At 38.9% G+C, this 18081-nt stretch overlaps 1 protein-coding gene across 2 annotated transcripts in view; it reads left to right on the plus strand.

Moving 5' to 3' along the window:
- Positions 1-1134: 1134 nt before the first annotated feature.
- Positions 1135-18081, plus strand: part of RNF17 (ring finger protein 17) — a 40817-nt gene continuing 23870 nt past the window's right edge. The window contains exons 1-15 of one of the 2 annotated variants that reach the window (XM_042023874.1): positions 1135-1218; positions 1577-1663; positions 2254-2345; positions 3021-3079; positions 4054-4109; positions 5373-5472; positions 6567-6647; positions 8041-8138; positions 8932-9103; positions 10451-10527; positions 12786-12860; positions 14006-14097; positions 15603-15764; positions 16342-16534; positions 16971-17136. In XM_042023874.1, coding sequence (XP_041879808.1) covers positions 1587-1663; positions 2254-2345; positions 3021-3079; positions 4054-4109; positions 5373-5472; positions 6567-6647; positions 8041-8138; positions 8932-9103; positions 10451-10527; positions 12786-12860; positions 14006-14097; positions 15603-15764; positions 16342-16534; positions 16971-17136 — 1500 coding nt within the window. In that variant the 5' untranslated portion in view covers positions 1135-1218; positions 1577-1586. The remainder of the gene's footprint in view (positions 1219-1576; positions 1664-2253; positions 2346-3020; positions 3080-4053; positions 4110-5372; positions 5473-6566; positions 6648-8040; positions 8139-8931; positions 9104-10450; positions 10528-12785; positions 12861-14005; positions 14098-15602; positions 15765-16341; positions 16535-16970; positions 17137-18081) is intronic. The other variant, XM_042023875.1, reaches the window with a different exon arrangement.

The following is an 18081-nucleotide window of genomic DNA, read 5'->3' on the forward strand; positions in this document are numbered from 1 at the left end:
CCCTGGGTCTGAGCATATCGAGCCCAAAACCTTAACAGGGCAATTCTACCAACAAGTATCTTATCTTTTTAACACCTGGACATCAGTAGGGGAAAATCAATGTATTTTTAATTTTAAAACGTAACCATATTTCACTAGAGATGCTTAAACACAAGCTGGAGAGTATCATGCTACATTTGTGACAGCCAAAACACGAGTGGCAAAACACTGCAAAAACATCTCTTACTTCTTCAGAGTAGCGAGAATGCATGCAGAATAAAGTAACCCCAAAGCACGGACTTAATGGCTTCTAGTCCAGTATTCTGGTTTTGGCTTGGGCAGAGCTAATTTCCTTGACAGTGGCTGGTACTGGGCTGTGTTTTGGATTTGTGCTGAGCAGAGTGCTGATAATACAGAGATGTTTTTGTTATTGCTGAGCAGGGCTTGCACAGAGCCAAGGCCTTTTCTGCTTCTGTACTGCCAGGCTGGGGAGGGGGCTGGGGATGCACGGGAGGTTGGGAGGAGACACAGCCAGGACAGGTGACCCCAACTGACCCAAGGGATGTTCCAGACCATGTGACATCATGCTCAGTGTAGAAACTGGGGGGAGAAGGAGGAAGGGGGGATGTTTGCAGTGATGGCGTTTGTCTTCCCAAGTCACCATTGCATGTGATGGGTCCCTGCTCTCCTGGGGATGGCTGAACACCTGCCTGCACAAGGGAAGCAGTGAATTAATCCCTTGCTTTACTTTGCTTACATGCGTGGCTTTTGCTTTCTCTATTAAACCGTCTTCACCTCAATCCATGGTTTTTCTACCTTTTACTCTCCCGATTTTCTCCCCGATCCCACTGGTGGGGTAGCGAGTGAGGGTCTGCGTGGGGCTTGACAGCTGGCTGGTGTTGCACTACAGGACCCAAAAAACACACTCCCGCCACCGCACGGCCCCTCCTCCCACGGCCCACGGCGGAGGAACCCGGCCGGGCGCGGCCGCCCCGCCCCTCGCTCCTGGCCGCCATTGGCTGCGGCCGCCTCCGCAGGCGCCCCGAGCCGGCGGCCATTTTGGCGCGCGAGGGGCTCCGTGAGGCGGCGCGAGGAGCGGGCGCGGTGCGCGAGCGGCAGGCGCGCCTCGGGCCCGCGGGAGCCGCGCGTCCCTGCGCCCGCCCGCAGCGCAGCGGGGAAAGGGCACCTCTCGGACAGTGGCCAAAAAAAACCAAAACGCAGCCCACGGAAGGTGGTGAGGTCGGTAGCAGTCCTCAAGGAATGGAGTCGGGGTCGGGATATGTGGGGGATTGCAGACAGGGCGTGATCCTACAGTATGGAGATACCACCGTACTGGGGATACGTGATCAGGAAGGAGGCTTGAGGAGCAGTAGTGGCAGGTGGGTCGGGGGGGAGCAGCTGAGCAGTGCAGAGCACGCTGCTGGTCTCTTGCATTTAGGAGATTTGCTTTTCAGGGAAGAAATAGGTGCATCCTTTATATGATATTTGTGTCTGCCGCTTTCATTTTGCTGTTCGCAAAGTGGTGTGAACCTGTAGTATTGGCTCAAGGGATGAACTGGACTGTGTTGTAAAGAATTTGTCTTTTTTTTTTTTTAAGGTCAGGCACCATGAGTGGGAAGGAAGAGTTCTCCTTGTTGGCTGGTAGTAATAAAGAGCTTCCCAGAAGTAGAATGAAACACGTCAGGTGTGTGTGAATTTTGATGTTAATATTTTTAAGCTCTGGTAGTGCAATTGCCAGGAAATAGAAGTGAGAAAATGTAGAAAGTAATGTTTGTATTCTGCAGGGTTGCAAGTGACTCTGTTTTTATGTGTTACATATGTGAGTAAAACACGCAGTTTGTGAAAAGTTTCAGTATTTAGAGTAGGATCTTGGAAAGAGAAATTTTAAATGCAATTTGGTATGCTGTCAGATACTGTATCATATTGGTCTGTATGTATTTTTTACGAGCTGGCACTGTCAATTTATACAATATATTTTAAATAACATGAATGTGATTAAAACTAATTACATAACGATTTAGTTAGCTGAAATACGGCATACCTAACAGTTGTAGTATCACTTTTATGTATGATGAATTCAGTGTCACAGAGCTAAACTACTTTTCCAGTTAAGAGAAGGTAACAAATTTTTTGTGGTGTGTTTTGTTAATTGCAGCTTCTTCATAATGTCATTTGGTAAAAGTGGATGAGCTTCATTCTAAGAGAGCTGGAAATAAGAATCAGTTTCCTACTAATATTCCTTATGATTCTAAAACTTTGCTTTTACTTCTGAAGGCAATCTCCTAAGGTACTAGAAGAGCATTTTACAGAACCACATCAGAGAAATGGTGATTTGTGTTGTATGTCAAAAGCTCTTAGTGCAGAAGGTAAGGCTTTGGGATCTTTTTACCAGCAGTTTTATTGTGTGCACTAGCCACTGTTAATTTTTATTTTATATTGTCTGTTAAGGACAGTAGATGGACTCCTAGATTTGATTAATACATTGTTTATTTACTACTTACCCAGTAGTTAGCAAGAACAATCAGTACCTTTTGATTCCTTTCCTGCTGTTTTTCTTGACAAAGTGATTGACAAGTTTGTTCTAAAAGAAACCTTATTTTTCTGTGTTTTTCTGCATGAGTAACTTTTTCTAGGAGTTGAAAAATTGTATGGGATGCACAGTATTTATGGGTGCTTATGAAGCAATTTTCTCCTGTACTTAACTATGCTTTTTGAATGTGTGGGGATTTTGCCTTTTTGCCTTTTGTATGTTTATCCTGTACTGAATATAGCAGCAGCATAGTATAGCTAATGATAACAGATAATGCCCTAATCAGCACACACAAGTCAGTCTTTGTAATTCTCAGCTAAGTCTTCTATCTGTTTATCTGGACTTCTGTTCCTAGCTCTTAAATTCTCTCATTAAAAAAAGTCAGGGTTCTAATTCCTGTTGATTCAATGAATACTGTTTAGAAGACTACACTGGTGATCGTGTATTCCTGTTGTCTCATGGATTAGGATGGCCCTGCAGGAGTGGTTTTTTTCTTTGCTTGCTTTTACAGTGTTGCATGGTGATGGGAAAGATGAAGACACTGATTTGTTTTGTTTCTCTTCTCCAGAAGTAAGTTGATCTAAAGCTTTCAGTTCAATAGTCACTGTGGTGGTTGAAGTAGCAATATTACAGGATGTTGTGCATTTTCAGTGAGAGTGATTAAAGCAGGCTCAGGTCCCCTCTGAGCTCCAGGCCTACGCTTTATGACCACGTACATCCCCAGCAAGTGCTTGCTAGCATTTCTCATTACACAGTGTTGCTGTGATAGTGCATGTCAGGTCTCCAAAGCCTCGGTTAGGAAGGTGTATTTTCACAATTCTCATTAGTGCCCCATGTTGCCAGATCTGTTCCACCCTCTTGTGTGCACACAGTGTGCAAGAAAGCATCTCATAAATACGTACATTTTCTGTCAGCTCCCACATGAAGACTAAAAGATATCAAAAAAACCAACTTCACTTTGCCCAGTAGTGCATAAGTTATGAGTTTTTTTGTTTCTGCATTTAAAAAAAATGCCTTCCATGTGACTTTTCTGTGCTTTCTGGCATGTGACACATTAATGCCATTGTTTCACAGAAACTAGTATTTTGGACAAGCATGAAATGCCTTTTTCTCTGTTATAAAATTCAGATTCAGCCTTTGTCACAAAACACAAATGAGTCAGATCTTTGGCATTTAAGCCCTGCAATTAAGCTGTGTTGAAAAGGTACACTGTAGAATCCAGTTCAGCAATCCAGTATGTTACAAGTTTTGCATAATAATGTGGAAAATACTAAGTGCAAACAGGAAATCAGGATTCCTTTTACTTGGAATGTGTTTTATTTATCACCAAGGTGCACTGATGGCTATAGATACTCTACTTGGAAGCTCTTTCCTTGGACCTCCTCTTGTACAATTTGACAGCACTTACCTTGAAGCTTGGTCTCGTCGAAATGATGGGCAGGGGTGGGTGCTGAAAGTGAAAACAGGTTTATAGAACACCTTTTCCTGGGACTTGGTTGTAACCCTGTGTTTGAACTTGCTTTCCTTTTCACTTCTGAATTTAGACCAGGACAGACTTTAAGCTTGGGCTGTGTGGCAGCAGCTCAGAAAGACAAGCAAGGTAAACCTTTATTAAATCTTTTCATGTCTTTAAATGCCAGCCTGGGGGAAGACTTGACTAAGTAAGTGATTCCAGACATTTTCCTTGGGCTGTTGTTTTTTTAGTGTGTTCTTTAACCTTTACTAACATGTTGTTGGTATGCGTGTCTGGTACTGTGGGAACACATTGAGTACAAATACTGTTTCATTGAGAGGCAGCAAAAAACAAATTGGTTTGGCTTGAAAATGTATGAAACTGAAAGTTTTAAGCACTGTAGTAGATGGCTGATAAGGGCTCAGAGGGAGAGAGATCTGCTGAAATGCCAGGCTGTAGTAAGGAGGACTGTGCCTCCTTCCCACCACCACCTGCTGATCCCACTGCACCTTCTGTTTCGATAACCAGTCACAACTATCTAAAGATTAGATGCCAGGAGTATTGTGGTACTGTCAAATCTAAATTATGTTCACTTGTTTATTTGCCTAGGCAGTGTGAACCTGCAGGAAGTATTCGACTGGGTGTCTTTCCCCCTGCAGTGTTACTGCTGTGGAGATTAATGTCCATGCAAATAAGGATAGTCACAGATAATTCTTTCAGATCTGTTTTATAAGGAACCTGTTCAGAAAGGAAGATGTAGGAAATTTATCTTACAAGTTTGGTGCATGTAATGTGCACTGCTAACCTTGCCCAAAGTGAAATAGAAACTCAAGATTTCATGTATGCCTGTCAGTCTCTGCAGCAGTGTTCTCCAGATCCTCTCCTGGTTGGTCAGATGTAACAAACTGAGCCAAGGAAGAACAACACAAGGCTTCTTTCCTGGAATAAGTCTGGTTTTTGCAGAGTGGTTTTGTGAGAGTCTTGTCAGCTGTTGCAGAAGAGCAGCTGTGGGTGATCATACAATAGAATTTAAGAGCCTTCTTAACTAAATGGTTTTGGTATCATTTGTCATGTATTCTAAAGATTTTAACAGCAACAAATGAATCCTGGAATATTCATAGTTGCACATTTACTCTCACTGAGGATAAGAATCACTACCAGCTACTAAGGTTTTGTTCAGCCTTGCCAAAACTGTCAAATGAAAAATAGCTACTTTTAAGGGGATTATAGTAAAAGATTTTTTTTTTTAAATGGGGTTTCTGCTGTATGTGTGAATTCAACTGCTACAAAAATAGGTGTGTATGTACTTAATGATACATTTTGAAATATTTGTGTGTAAAGTATTTGTAAGAAGTTGGATACTTTATTTAAAATGCATTGGTCTTGTCTTTAAAATTTTTTTGTTTGCAGGCCCTTCGATCACAATACCAAAGGAAAAAATGTTCAGCACCCGTTTTCTTCCAACAATGGGCTGAGTGATGGATCAGCTCTAGCTCCATCAGCTGACATGGTGTGTTAACATGAAATTTGCTTAAATTCTCACTTGGGTTTGTATATGCATAGTTAATAGTACACTTTGTAAAACACTAAACCCTGCAGCCTTAATAGTTGTGCTGTTGTTCTGTCTCATCACAGAACTGATGTGCAGCTACAGTGTTCATAAAATAACTTGACAAAATGAGTGCAGCTTAGACCCCCCAATGAGGTCATAGCTGAAGACTGTTAGTTCTGTTCAGCTGCTGTGAAACTATGTATTTTGAATTTAGCTTTTCTTAAAAGATACCCCTTCACAACATTTGAGTTGGGGACTTCTTTGTTTTTAAATTTGGGGCATCTGCAAGGCTCATGCTTACCTCCTTGAAGCAGTAATTCAGGGCAACAAGGTTGTTGGATAAATGGATCTCTCTTTAAACCTTCTATTAAGTTTGCTAACCTCGTCTTTCTGCATGAGGTTTGTGAAGTTTTAGACCAGGAGATGTAAGTTGTGGATATCTTAAAGTGACTGGAAAGGAATTATACATCCAATGCCAGTTGTGTTTTCTTCTGTGGAGATTGCCCTGTATACTGACCATGAAAAAATCAGAACTTGGAAATGTCTGATGTGATTTCTTAGGTAGTTTTGTTACAGTGCCCATTAAAGTTTGAAAGTGGTTTTCTTGTATCGGTGTAATTCTGGGAGCTAGCTACATTGGGGGGGCGGGGGTTCCCCAAGTGATATTCCTAAATATTTTACTTTTGTTCTAGGCTGCAGTGTTCCCATTCTTCAATCTTCCATGTTTTCTTTTCTCTGTATCAGTAACTTTATTTTGCTTTCTCATGTACTGTTTTGATACGGCTTTTGTATGTGTGAGTATGCAATTAAATTGTTTAAAAAACCAAATTTAGAATCTGTTTCAGAAATACTACAGTGTAAATGTTCTCCGTGAAATTCAGGTGAGCCAAGTATTTTGTGCCTGATGGCCACTATGGAGCTGCTCAGAGTCTTCACATGGCTCATCAGTCACTCACATCAAATGCCTCTGTCAAAATGGCAAATGATTATAGACCATCTTCTTTTGTAGTTGTGCAAGCAACTTTTATGTTCTTTGGCAAACCTTTCCTCAGGAGAACAGCACTGGGCAAGATATTGATGAAGCTTTGGGCATAGCTGTTAGTAATCTTGGCCACTTCCATGAGGCAAGCAAGGTGGGTGAAAATCAGTTAAATCATGAAATATTAAGTCCTCTCCTAGAACTGAAGGTTTTTATTTTGAGTAGTCACACGTTAACACACTATTTAAATGTGCTTTTCCTACCTTTGTTTTGATACCTGTTCTTCAGCTGGTCATGTTACTTCTGTGAATATAGAGCTTTAAAATCTAGGTACAGCCTGAGAAGTAGTCTGCAAAGGAGTATGTGAGCTTTTGCATAACTTAAAGTTAATAGGTCAATGCATACGTTTAGCAGAACCATATGCAAGCCAGGTTTTAAGTACTATGTTTGTGTTGCCTTAGATCAGGGTAAAATTCAGCTCTAGCTGAAACAAGCAAACTTGTTTTTGCTGTAGCAAGTACTCTAACTTTTTAATTCTGATGTGCCTCTGTATTTAAAGGTAGAAAAGATGTTACGTGGGCAACAGAAGTAAAAAATGCAACAGAATATGCAGAAAACTGTAAATCAAGTAATACATTTATATGCAAACCATACAACATTGGAAGAATCCTAAAATACTGGATAGGACTGTTAATAGGTTTTATTGAGGAACTTTTTATCAGTGATAATTATTTAAACTTTTAACACTTCTTAAATGTGCTGTAGAAAATCTTGCAATTCTGTCTTTGCCGTCTATTTGCCTTTTACTTGTAAGATACACAGTACAGAAGTATTTAATATTTCAGAAGTTTTGTTCTGTTGAGTATGGCATGAAGGGTCGTTAAGGCCTGTTTTCCATTCCCTTTGTAACTTGTTCTGTTGCAGTGGCCAGTCTTTCTGTTAAGCAAAGTTGTGTTAAATTCCTAATTCCTAAACTAATAGCATCTTGTAAAAACCTCTCATTTCAGCAGCTATAACGTAATAACTCATGGGTACAATTGTGGTCTTAAAACAGCTTTTCAGCTAAGACTGAGAATTGCCAAAACAATATTGTACTATTGAGATTTTTTCCATAGTCTTTTTATTAAATGTAGCTATAGTGACAAAACAGATGCTTAGCCAGAGGAAGAATTTTTTTGTATTTTCAGTTTATGCTCACAGTGAGTTTTAAAAAACGATGGAAATCTCAGCATGCTGGGTTATGTGTGTATGGTGCTGTGTTTGAATGTCAAATAAGGAAAGTGATAGAGTGGGCCTGAGATCTGTTTCTTGACTCATAGACCTAAAGGCTTCAGGTGAGGAGGGTTCAAACAGTGCCAGCTGACTTTAAGTTAGAGAAAATAAAGGGTTATAATGAGCTTATGTAAGTGGTTTAGTGTCCTTCTGTCTGCTAGAGTATCCATCACTATCTTACTGTTTGTTGCTTCTGTTGTGAATTTTAGAAGTAGTAGTATTGTGAGAATAATAATAATGAAATAATGCATGTTATTTCATACTGAACAAAATAGGTGCTGGACTGCTTGGAGTTGAAAATAAAGCATAAAAAAGACAAAGTTACAGAAGCTGCAGATAGAACACTTGACGAACTTATTACTCTTCTGTCAAGGTAGTAATATAGTTTTGTAGTATGGCATGGGTGAGTTACTTTTATCAAGAACATCTTTCTAATTCAGGTGGAAGATTAAAATTTTGTTTAGAATTTTCTCATAGCATTGTTTTATAGTACCTGTCATTTTTGCCCTTTCATTGTGGCATCTTGGAGCTGATGTGCATGGTTGGAAAACACTAGCTTTGCTGCCTCTGCTCTTAAAAAATAAGAAAAACTAGTCATAATGTTAGTTTTCTGAAAAAGCTCAATTTTGAGGTTTTTTAATACTGTTACTAGTGGATGATAAATTTTAACAGCAGGAATAGCAGGGTTTTTTTAATTGACTTTCTGCACATTTTCAAGCTGGTAGAAGCCCAAGGACACTGCATTTCTTGATTTTCACAAACATATCTTCAGATTGGAGGGAGAGAGGTGTTAAAGCTCAGGTTTCCAGAAGAGCCTCTGAGAGGGCAGTCTTAAGATCTTATTTTAGTAGAATGAATTGTAGAATCCAACTGTTTATTTTTCAGTTGGATGTGTTTGGAAATATCAGGAGGTTTAAATGGAAGAGTGCTCCTAATATTTAATTAATAAATGTCTTTTCAGTGTGAAATCTTTAACTTTTGTGGTTCCTCCTATTACAGAGTGCATTTCCCGTGCTTCTACTTTGCACTGTTGGGGGAAGATGGTCCTTGTGTGTGAGATGTAGTCACTTTGTATTGTGTGGCTGGCAGCTGTGTGTTACAGTTCCAGTTTGAGTGTGTGTACCCAAGTGCATATTGAATTCTGAAAAGTAATGTTTTTAATACAGGAAAAGGAAATTGTTTGCAGAATTAAAGGAGAACATCAACAACTGCAGTACTACTATTGCAAAAGCTAAGGAAGTCATCGAAGAGAAGAAAAAGCACTTGATTGGTGCCATTAGGACAGCAAAGGAATTAAAATTTTCACGTTCTCTAAGAAACTCTTGTGATCTTGCTAAGGTAGTTACATTCTTGCACTGTGAAATAATTTATTTTTAAGGAATAAGTTCAAATTTGGATTGAAAGTTCGTGATCCCAGTTTGCTGACTTCAGTAGTGGCATTTTTGGGGCATTGTATTCTAACCCTGCCTCTTCACAGACACAGAACTTGTATTTGGTCTTGGTCACAAGTTACAGTCTGGTGACTGATGTGAAGCATAAAAGGTGGTTCTTGCCTTGAAGAGCTCAGCATCTGAAACAGGAGATGGAGGGATGGAGGATAGGAAAACTGTGACACAGTAGTGATCAGTGAAAAGGTGGTGTTTGGATCAGTTCAGTTTCTCAAACCTTTTCCATTCCAGAGCTCTCCAGCCTTCTCACTGAACTACTCCAGAATTCATAGCCACACTCACTTGATCCTCCTGGGCCCAGGCCTTTACTTTTGTTCTTCCTCCCCATCATATCTGCTGTTTGTAGAAACCCATGCTATCTGCCATGCTGTATCAGACCAGCGGTCCATCCTGTGAAGTCTGTCTCTGGCAACAGAGAGGGAAAGATGCTTGGAGGAAGCATCCAAGAAACTGGGTATTTAGTGAGTATAGGAAGTTGAAGGTTAAGGCTTTTAGTCTCAGTAGGATACATCAGGCTCGTTACACTGAATAAACATTTCCTGATTCTGTCATAAGCTTGTGTAACACCTTTAATGTCAGTGTAAAGCTTGTGGCAGTGTGCATGTGTGTGTACAAATGTGCATTGTAGGTGCATTATATGTACATAGGCATAGGTAGTGTCAGTGAGTTCCACCTTTTACCATTTAAAATGAGGTTTATATAAAGTACTGTGCTCTGTTCTTTCAGAATGTGCTACCCAGTTATTTCATTTGGGGCCTTTGTAGTCCTTGTGTTGAGAAAAAGAATAAAGAATTGGTCTCTTCATTCTTTGGAGAAAGGTGCTTTGCAGAATCATCCACCCTGCATCCTTTTGTTACTTTCCATATGAAGAAACTGGGTCTTCTGACCCACAAGAGTTGAATCCTCCCCTTTTTTCTGCTGTGTACTTCCATCTTACCACTGTGATTTTTTGGGAACTGGCAGCCACCACTCTCTTCACATAGGCCTGCCTCTTTACTTAGAGGCACTTTCTCATTAGATCTTGAAACAAAAGGAATATCTTGACTTCTGTTTATATGCTTAGATTACAGAATCCCAACCATTAGGTCTTAGCAGGGGAAGAAGACATATATGAGAATTAGCTGTTGGCTGAACTCTTTGGGTTTTTACCATAAAACGTGTCATGCTATAGATAATGGGTGTCTGTATAATCTACCTTCTGTATAATGGAAGCTAAGATTGTACTTCTTAATTTCAGATTCTTTATGACTTGAAGTTGCCAGTTGAGGCTGAGCTCTCAAGAGTGAAGAATTTAAAGGAAAAAATACTTTCAAGGTAAATTACTGGAGCGGGAGATATACAGGGAGGTAAAAGGAGGCACTGGTTATCTTAATTACAAAAACTGTTCATGTAACAGTTAAACAGCAGAAATTGAGCTTCTTCACTTTCAGTTGACTGAAAAACTACTACTTCAGACATAAGTATAAACTCACTAAAAATAGGCAATAGCCTTCATGTGAGGCATCAGGAAGAAAGCACATACAATTTGCTGCTATGTAGACAAATACACATGGCATTTAAAAAATTCTTGACAGACTTCTGCCACTTCTAAACTTCTCCTTCCCTTATAAGTAGAAATAAATTGGGAGAATAAGGGCTTAATTATTTTCTTAGTGAATCAATTTCTGACCTTCAGGAAACATTAAATGCTTTTTGGAGTGCTGATGTCTAAAAAAAGTTGTGGAAAATACCAATTGCTGTGCTATTCTCACTGGAAGTGACTGATGATTTCTGTAGCAGAAATGAGTAAAAAAGGGGGTCGTAGCTGAAATACAGCTGACCCTATGCAACTTAGTCATAAGGCTGGTCAAGAGTGCTGCAGTTCCTGGTGTATAAAGGCCACACTCAAAAATGATGAAGGGATGGAACAAAGATGGTGCTACCTTGGAACATATTGGGGATCCCGTTATATTTCAGGATGTGGAACCACTCTGGGAATAGAGTTGGGGTGTGTCATCAGATTCTGACTGTCATGGAGAAATGAAGCTTAGCAAGTTGATTTGCATGCAAAGTGTGAACAGTTTATAGGATCATAGAATCATTCAGGTTGGAAAAGACCATTAGGATCACTGAGTCCAGCCATCAGCTGAACTCTACTAAGTCCACCTTTACTGTGTATTTAAGTGTAATGTCTGCATGTCTTTTAAATCACAGTCATAGAATGGTTTGGTTTGAAAGGGACCTTTATATGTTGTGTAGTCCAAGTGTCCTCCAGCGAGAAAATGCATTCTCAACTAGATCAGGTTGCTCAGAGCCCCATCCAATCTGACCTTAAACCTTTCCAGGGGTGGGGCATTTACCACCTCTCCAGGCCACCTGTTTTGCTGTTTCACCACTCTTGCTGTAAAAAATTCCTTTTATCTAGTCTGAATCTACATTCTCTTAGGACAAGGGGTAATGATTTTAAATTATTGCAGGAGGCTGTACCAGAAAACTTGTGCCTGGCTTTCTGGAAGGTACTGTAAGGTCGCCCTGGTGCCTTGCCTTCTCCAGGTGGATCAAGCTGTAGCTCTCTTAGCCATATGCATCCAGGGATGGTGACTCAGCCAGTCCCTGGGAGGGTTTTTCCAATGCTAGACAAAAATTAGGATCTCTCCTGTAATATTAATTGAGTTATTGAGTTAGAATATGGATAAAGCAATCCATAAAATCCTCTTTTAGAAAACTTAGGCCCTACCTACCAAGTCATTATTTGAAGATAGTGATGAATGACAGTTTCAGAGAAGCCTGTTGAAACTCTCCCCCATCTTAAAGCTGAAACATAACAAAAGCCAATTTTTTTGTATTGGAAAATTTTTTAAGAACTTCAGCTGAACGGGGGACAAAGGAGACTTGATGAAGGATAGATACGAAAGTGTTACATGCCTCGTGCCGCACCAAAAGTGAAAAAAATCACAACTAGGAGGTGCACAGAAGTTAAGGCATGTGCTGTAGACATAAATGTTGTAGAAGAAAGAGTGGATGCGTTCCTGAAGTGGCAGTGGGAAAGAAGCACAGACAACTGTTCAATACTGTTTACATTTCAGTTTTCATTAATTAAAACTGGATAGAAAAGCTAAAGGCATTTATTTTAGTTATATTCACAGTTCCGTTAGCCTAATGTAAAAATGCTTAACAGTTTCTGCTGGTTTTCATTGGTAAAGAAAATAGTTAATAGTGATCAATAAACAGAAGTATATATTTTGGGCTTGAGTTATACTTTTGTTCTTTACAAAGAAAAGAAAATTCTCGTTCTCTGTGCAGAATAATACATTCAACTAAACTGAGTATGGATGTGAAAAATGAGTAAGTGAATGTTACAGTACTCTGTGCATGAGGGAGAAAGCAAGAGACAAGAGTCTTTAAGTATGAACATGAAGATAAATGAGCAGCCAAATCTGTTTTTTATAGGAAGAAATAAACTGGAGTAGATAATTAATCTCTTACTCTGCACCTCCATGAATATTGTGCTGAAAAACACCATAGATCTCAAACTGTCAAAGTGATTTAGGTATTCATGTCACCTTCTGTAATACTTGTTCTCTTCTCTTGAGATTGTTCCTGAACACTTTCGAGATTACATCTTCATTAGAAAATTTGGGCAAGATTAAATGGGGCATGACAGGGAAGTAAGTATTTTTCTGTGAAAGAGAATAGGTACAGTAATTTACCTGTTCTAGTGGTTAAGTATTTATTGGAGATTAAATTAAAAAAACTCTAGTTGCTTATGGAATTCTAAGAGTATATTGAAGCAAGGCAGATCTTTATATGCTGGTATTTCAGTCAGCATTCCAGTTAGACCAGTTTGTGTTTCCGTTCTGATGTTTTGGTTTTACTTGGGTTTTGTCCAAGTATATTTTGCTGAATCGCTTAAGTTACCCAGATTTTATTTATGCTGTGTACTTTTCAACTTCAGTTGGCATTTAATGATTCAATCAAGGAACTTGTTAGGCTGGAAAAGATGGCTGAGTCCAGTCATAAACTTAACACTGCCAAGGCAACGACTAAACCATGTCCCTGAGTGCTGTCTCTACTATGTAGTACATGTAATAGAGATGTTAGTCATTTCAGCACATGAAAATGCATGTAAGTGTAAATTAATCTCTAAAATGAACAGCAGATACTGCAATTGTAGTATTTCCAGTTCACAGTCTAAATACTGATTGTGTCAAATGCCAAAAGAAATTTAAGATTAACAGAAAAAACCCTTTTAAAATTACAATTGCTTTTATTTTATTAGTCTTTTTTTTTTTTTTTTTTTGCTGTGGTCTTCAACTAATACTTGAGAAAATGGAATGGAGTTGCTATTAGGCTGTTGTGGTTAGTACTGATTATGCTAAAAAAGGCTTATTGCATACTGTAATATTTGAAAATCCTACATACAAGAGTGCATAGTATCTGTTAGTACAAAAGCATCTGATATGCCTTTTGTTTTTCACATGAACTATCTTACCATGTTATGGACATTTTTTTCAAATTGTTTGTACTTGTGGTCTCTGATCATCTAGGTGGGGGCTAGCTCTTGCATGGAACTGTGCCCAGGCATATGTGCTGTGTCTGTGACAATTCTTTGTAGGATTCAGGAGTCATGTTACTGTTTTATGTTGTCTTGGTATTAAAAAACTTGATTCATTTTATTTCTAGCAGCTCTTATGAGGTGTTCTTTTAACATAGTGATACATTCTTAATAAAACATGAGCTTTGACTCGTGCTTTTCTGGAAACAGACTGAATTATATTAATTTGTCTCCAAATAAAATTTTTCCCAAATATAGTGAAGATAATGGACAAGACACTCTCATCCTTGATGACCAGGAAGAAACACCTGATGTCATAATAGAAGAAATACTTGAAGATGACTTGGAAGGCAAGTTTCTTAATACCTCATACTTTCAGTGTTCCACTGTCAGGTGGGATCTTATTTTTGAGTCTTGTATTATGCTGTGTGTTCGGCTCATATGAATTCTTTAATGGTGTCTCTTTCAGTTCCTTTTGGCTATTTTTTTGTTCTCTAGCTTACTTTCAGAGAGGGTCAAAAGCACTATCTGCTTTGATGACTTACTTTGACTCGTGGTTACTGCAGTCCCCTTCAGAGTCTGACATTGGCTCCTGGAGAATTCTTTCCTGTCAGTTACCTCAGCTTCTCGAATCTTCTCCCAGGCCATTGTCCTGTGATATTTGGCAGTACCAGTTAGGTTCCTCAGCTTGTCAGATTCTCCCTGGATCGTACTAGTAAGAGTGTAGCTGACAGGTCCATAAAGGGATCCTTCCCCTCTGTTGGAAGTCTGAATCTGGAGTACCGTATCCAGTATTGGGCCCTGTGGTACTGAAAGTTACTGTCATGCAGGAGTCCAGCAGAGCCTGCTGAGTTGGTGTCCAGGGGGTGCTCAGGGTCTTAGAGGTGCTTTCCAGCCTTAATGATTCTATGTAAGATAAAGTAACTGACTCATCACTCATTGGGGGTGGTGGCCAGGGGTGATCCAGAAGAGGCTGTGTCCCTCTTATAGGTAAAATCTTTCAAGTCAGACTTTTTATTCAGATGCCATTTTATACGCTGGAAATGGCCAAGGGAAAGCTTGCCTCTGTTCTGGATGTGGTATTTCCTGGACTTGGAAGCACAGTGCTGCATACCTGCTCAGATTGTTTCAGATGCCAGATTGTTTTGTCTTTTGCCTGTGATGTGTTACAGTTTAGAGATGGCAGTGCTCGAGGATGTTGCAAATTTGCCTGTTTAGTGGGCCCTGGTCAGTCATGCAGGTGACACGGAATCTAGATGGTGTTCACCCTTTGCAGTAGCTCTGTGGTATAAAATACTCTTGTAAGAATTGGGTTGTGGGGCTTCTAAAACCCTCCGGCCTATTAACAACCTTTGTTGAGTAGCTTCAGAAAGAGAAACCTGTTTTTTGTATCCCTAATGGAGGGAAGTACCTGCAGCACAAAGGATTTGGATGCTTAGTCACAAGTCCTGTCTTACATAGGGTCATCTCTTGGCTAGTGCCTCAATCTTCATGCACTAACACTGAATAACTGTAGGAAAGTGCTTAGCTTACCTGTTCTTCAAGATAGGAGCCTTAATCTCTAATTTGCTTTCTAGAAGCTTTTTATGTCTTTGTTAGAGGGAATAAAAACTCTGAATTACCCACTTAATTCAAGCCTTTTCGTTTGGAGGGTAGCATAAGGGAGGTAGTTCAAAAGAGCAATTTCATCAGGAAGCAAACATGGTAATAGTTTGAAACAAGTATGAACAGACTTGTGAGATTAAAATCTATTTGAGGTAATGTTATCATGATTAATACAACATAAACTCAATCTGATAATATTTGTTGGAGTCACTTGGAGGGTGTTTGAGAATTTGTGTTATGTCTTACTCAGGTTTGACAGAATTGGTGTTTGTAAGCCATGTTATAAATCCATGCCATTTCTATATTCGGAGATACTCACAGAAGGAAGAAGCATTTGCTTTGCAGAAGAAATTGGAAAACTTCTGTTGTAATAAGAGTTCCTGTCTCTTGCCTTCAGACGTTTTGGAACTAGGTAAATGGTTAATTTCCAAAGGTCTACACAGCTTAAAATACTAGCTTGCAATATATATTCCTTAGTATCATTTTCTTTTTTTTTTCTCTCCTCCCCCCACTCCTTTACATAGTAAAGCAATCATTATAATATTCACTGACTGAATAGAAATCATTCTAGAAATCAAAATGAAAGATAGTAATACATTCCTAAATCATTACAATTATTTCCTAACCCACATGTTGATAATCTTACCCATAATCAGTTTAGAAAATTGATGGAAAGTATGTAAACTTTATACATCAGTGGGGTTTTTTTGCCACTTGACTCAGAAGTATAGAAAAATTTGCCAGAAATGACTACTTGATACAAGCCAAACAGCTGCTAGCCTTAATTAAAGACACTGTGTAAAGGAATGTGGGGGGAACTTCTGGTGGCTACGGTGACAAGGTTTTTACTGTCTTTGTGTCTTTATTGTAGCAGTAGCACTGTTACCCTGTGTGGAGGATGGGAACATAATGCAGAACTGTAATAGTAGTTTCAGTGTGAAATACTTCAAAATACTGAATTTAGTCCTTTTGTATTTGCTTCCATATAGGTGCTAGAACTTTCATTAAGAGTAAGGAAAGTGGAATGTGGTGCCGTGGAACTATCACTGAACTAATTCCTGTAGAAAGTAAAAATCAGAGGAAGAAGCCTTGTGGTCCAATAAGATACAAAGTGTGTGATGTTGCATTGCTGAAAGTGTTTCTGATTGATTTTGGAAGCTCCGTAGTTCTGATTTTCTCAGGGTATGTTTACGGAGAGAGGATTTTTTGTCTGCATTTGTTGTGTGTTGTTATTCAAGTTCTCTCCTGAGAAACAAGTCCTTCCTTGCCTTCACACAGGCAGATAACCAGATACAAAATGACTCTGGTTTTCTTTTTGTGCATATTCCCCACGGAAAAAGTGGCATTATATTTAAGTTCACAAGTGTACAAGTCTGCATACATTAAAATATTTAACTGAGACTTGCATTGTAAAAGAGAGCATGTGAGTACTAAATGCTTAAAAAAAATGCATTTCAGTGAGACTTTAAAATTCTGTTTTATTGATGTGACATTATGCCAATTACTGCAATAATGACTTAAAATAAAAGTCTGGGGTTTGGTTTGGGGGGGTTTAGTCATTGGGTTTGGGTTTTTTTGATTTTTAAGCTCATGCTGGATTTATTCCTACTGACATTAGATGTGATCCCACTGAAAGGCCTGATCCTGCTACTCTGCTGACTATTGAAACACATGACATTTGTCTGTTTGTGAGGAAGCCTGACCAGCACATTGATGCTGAGCTTGCAGCCGTTCCCCCTTTAGCAGTACAGTGCTCACTGAAGGATGTTGTTCCCAAAAATGAAGTAAGTACAAACTGCTTGAAGTATTTCAGGAACTTCTTTCTTCATAAGATTTATATTAAAGAACTTAAATATGTCATTTAAAATTATCTTATTCCCGTATAAACAGAAGGAAACTCAAGAGTACAGGGGGTATTTTTTTTTAAAGTTAAATTCTTTTGTAAAAAGATCTGTTGCATTGCTTTCATTGGAAAGAAAACAAGAGCTTATAGCAGTCTGTCTAAAAAAGCCTGTGGGACTACAGATGCATATTTCAGGCTTACATCTCACTGCTCATACTTCAGGCATGCTCTTTTGTGAAGTTCAAAAACAGATCACAAAACTGATCCTCTTATTTCATGTCTGTCTGATAACTATGCAAGTAGTAACTTTCAGAAATCATCCTAACAAAGAATAAAGGGCTTCAAAATTATTAAGCGAATCTCTTCATGGATTGTACTTGTTACTTAAAAATTTTTGCTACCTATTGAAAAATGTTATTTATTTTCTTTCAGTATAACAACAAATAAAGTACTGTCAGCCTTTATTCCATTACAAAAGTAAGGATATATATTGCAGTATTATTTTCTTCAGTATTCACTTTTCATTTGGGCTTGCTTTGTTCTTGATGCATATCACATGGGAATGAACTAAGTCCAATACAGCTGTGCATTTCTGACAGTATTAACTGTTGGTCAGTTTTTAGAGGTTTTTATCAGTGTGATGTTGACTGAAATAACTTTAGGAGATTTCTGGAACAGTTTTCACAAGTGTAGATAAAATGCCTTCCTTATTTGTGCTTTCATTTTTTTCTGTGTCTAAAAGGCACGTATTTGCAGTATCAAATGAGGAATGCATTAATTTGATCCCAGAGAAATAAATCCAGACAGGCTTTTTCAGGGTAGATAAAATGTCATACAGCAGGATGCCATGGAGAGCAGGAATGTGGAAATTGGTCAAATTATGTTG

The sequence above is a fragment of the Corvus kubaryi genome, unplaced genomic scaffold (genome assembly GCF_017639235.1).
Source record: "Corvus kubaryi isolate FWS band 111438036 unplaced genomic scaffold, C.kubaryi_AGA036_p1.0 37256, whole genome shotgun sequence".
Taxonomy (NCBI): domain Eukaryota; kingdom Metazoa; phylum Chordata; class Aves; order Passeriformes; family Corvidae; genus Corvus; species Corvus kubaryi.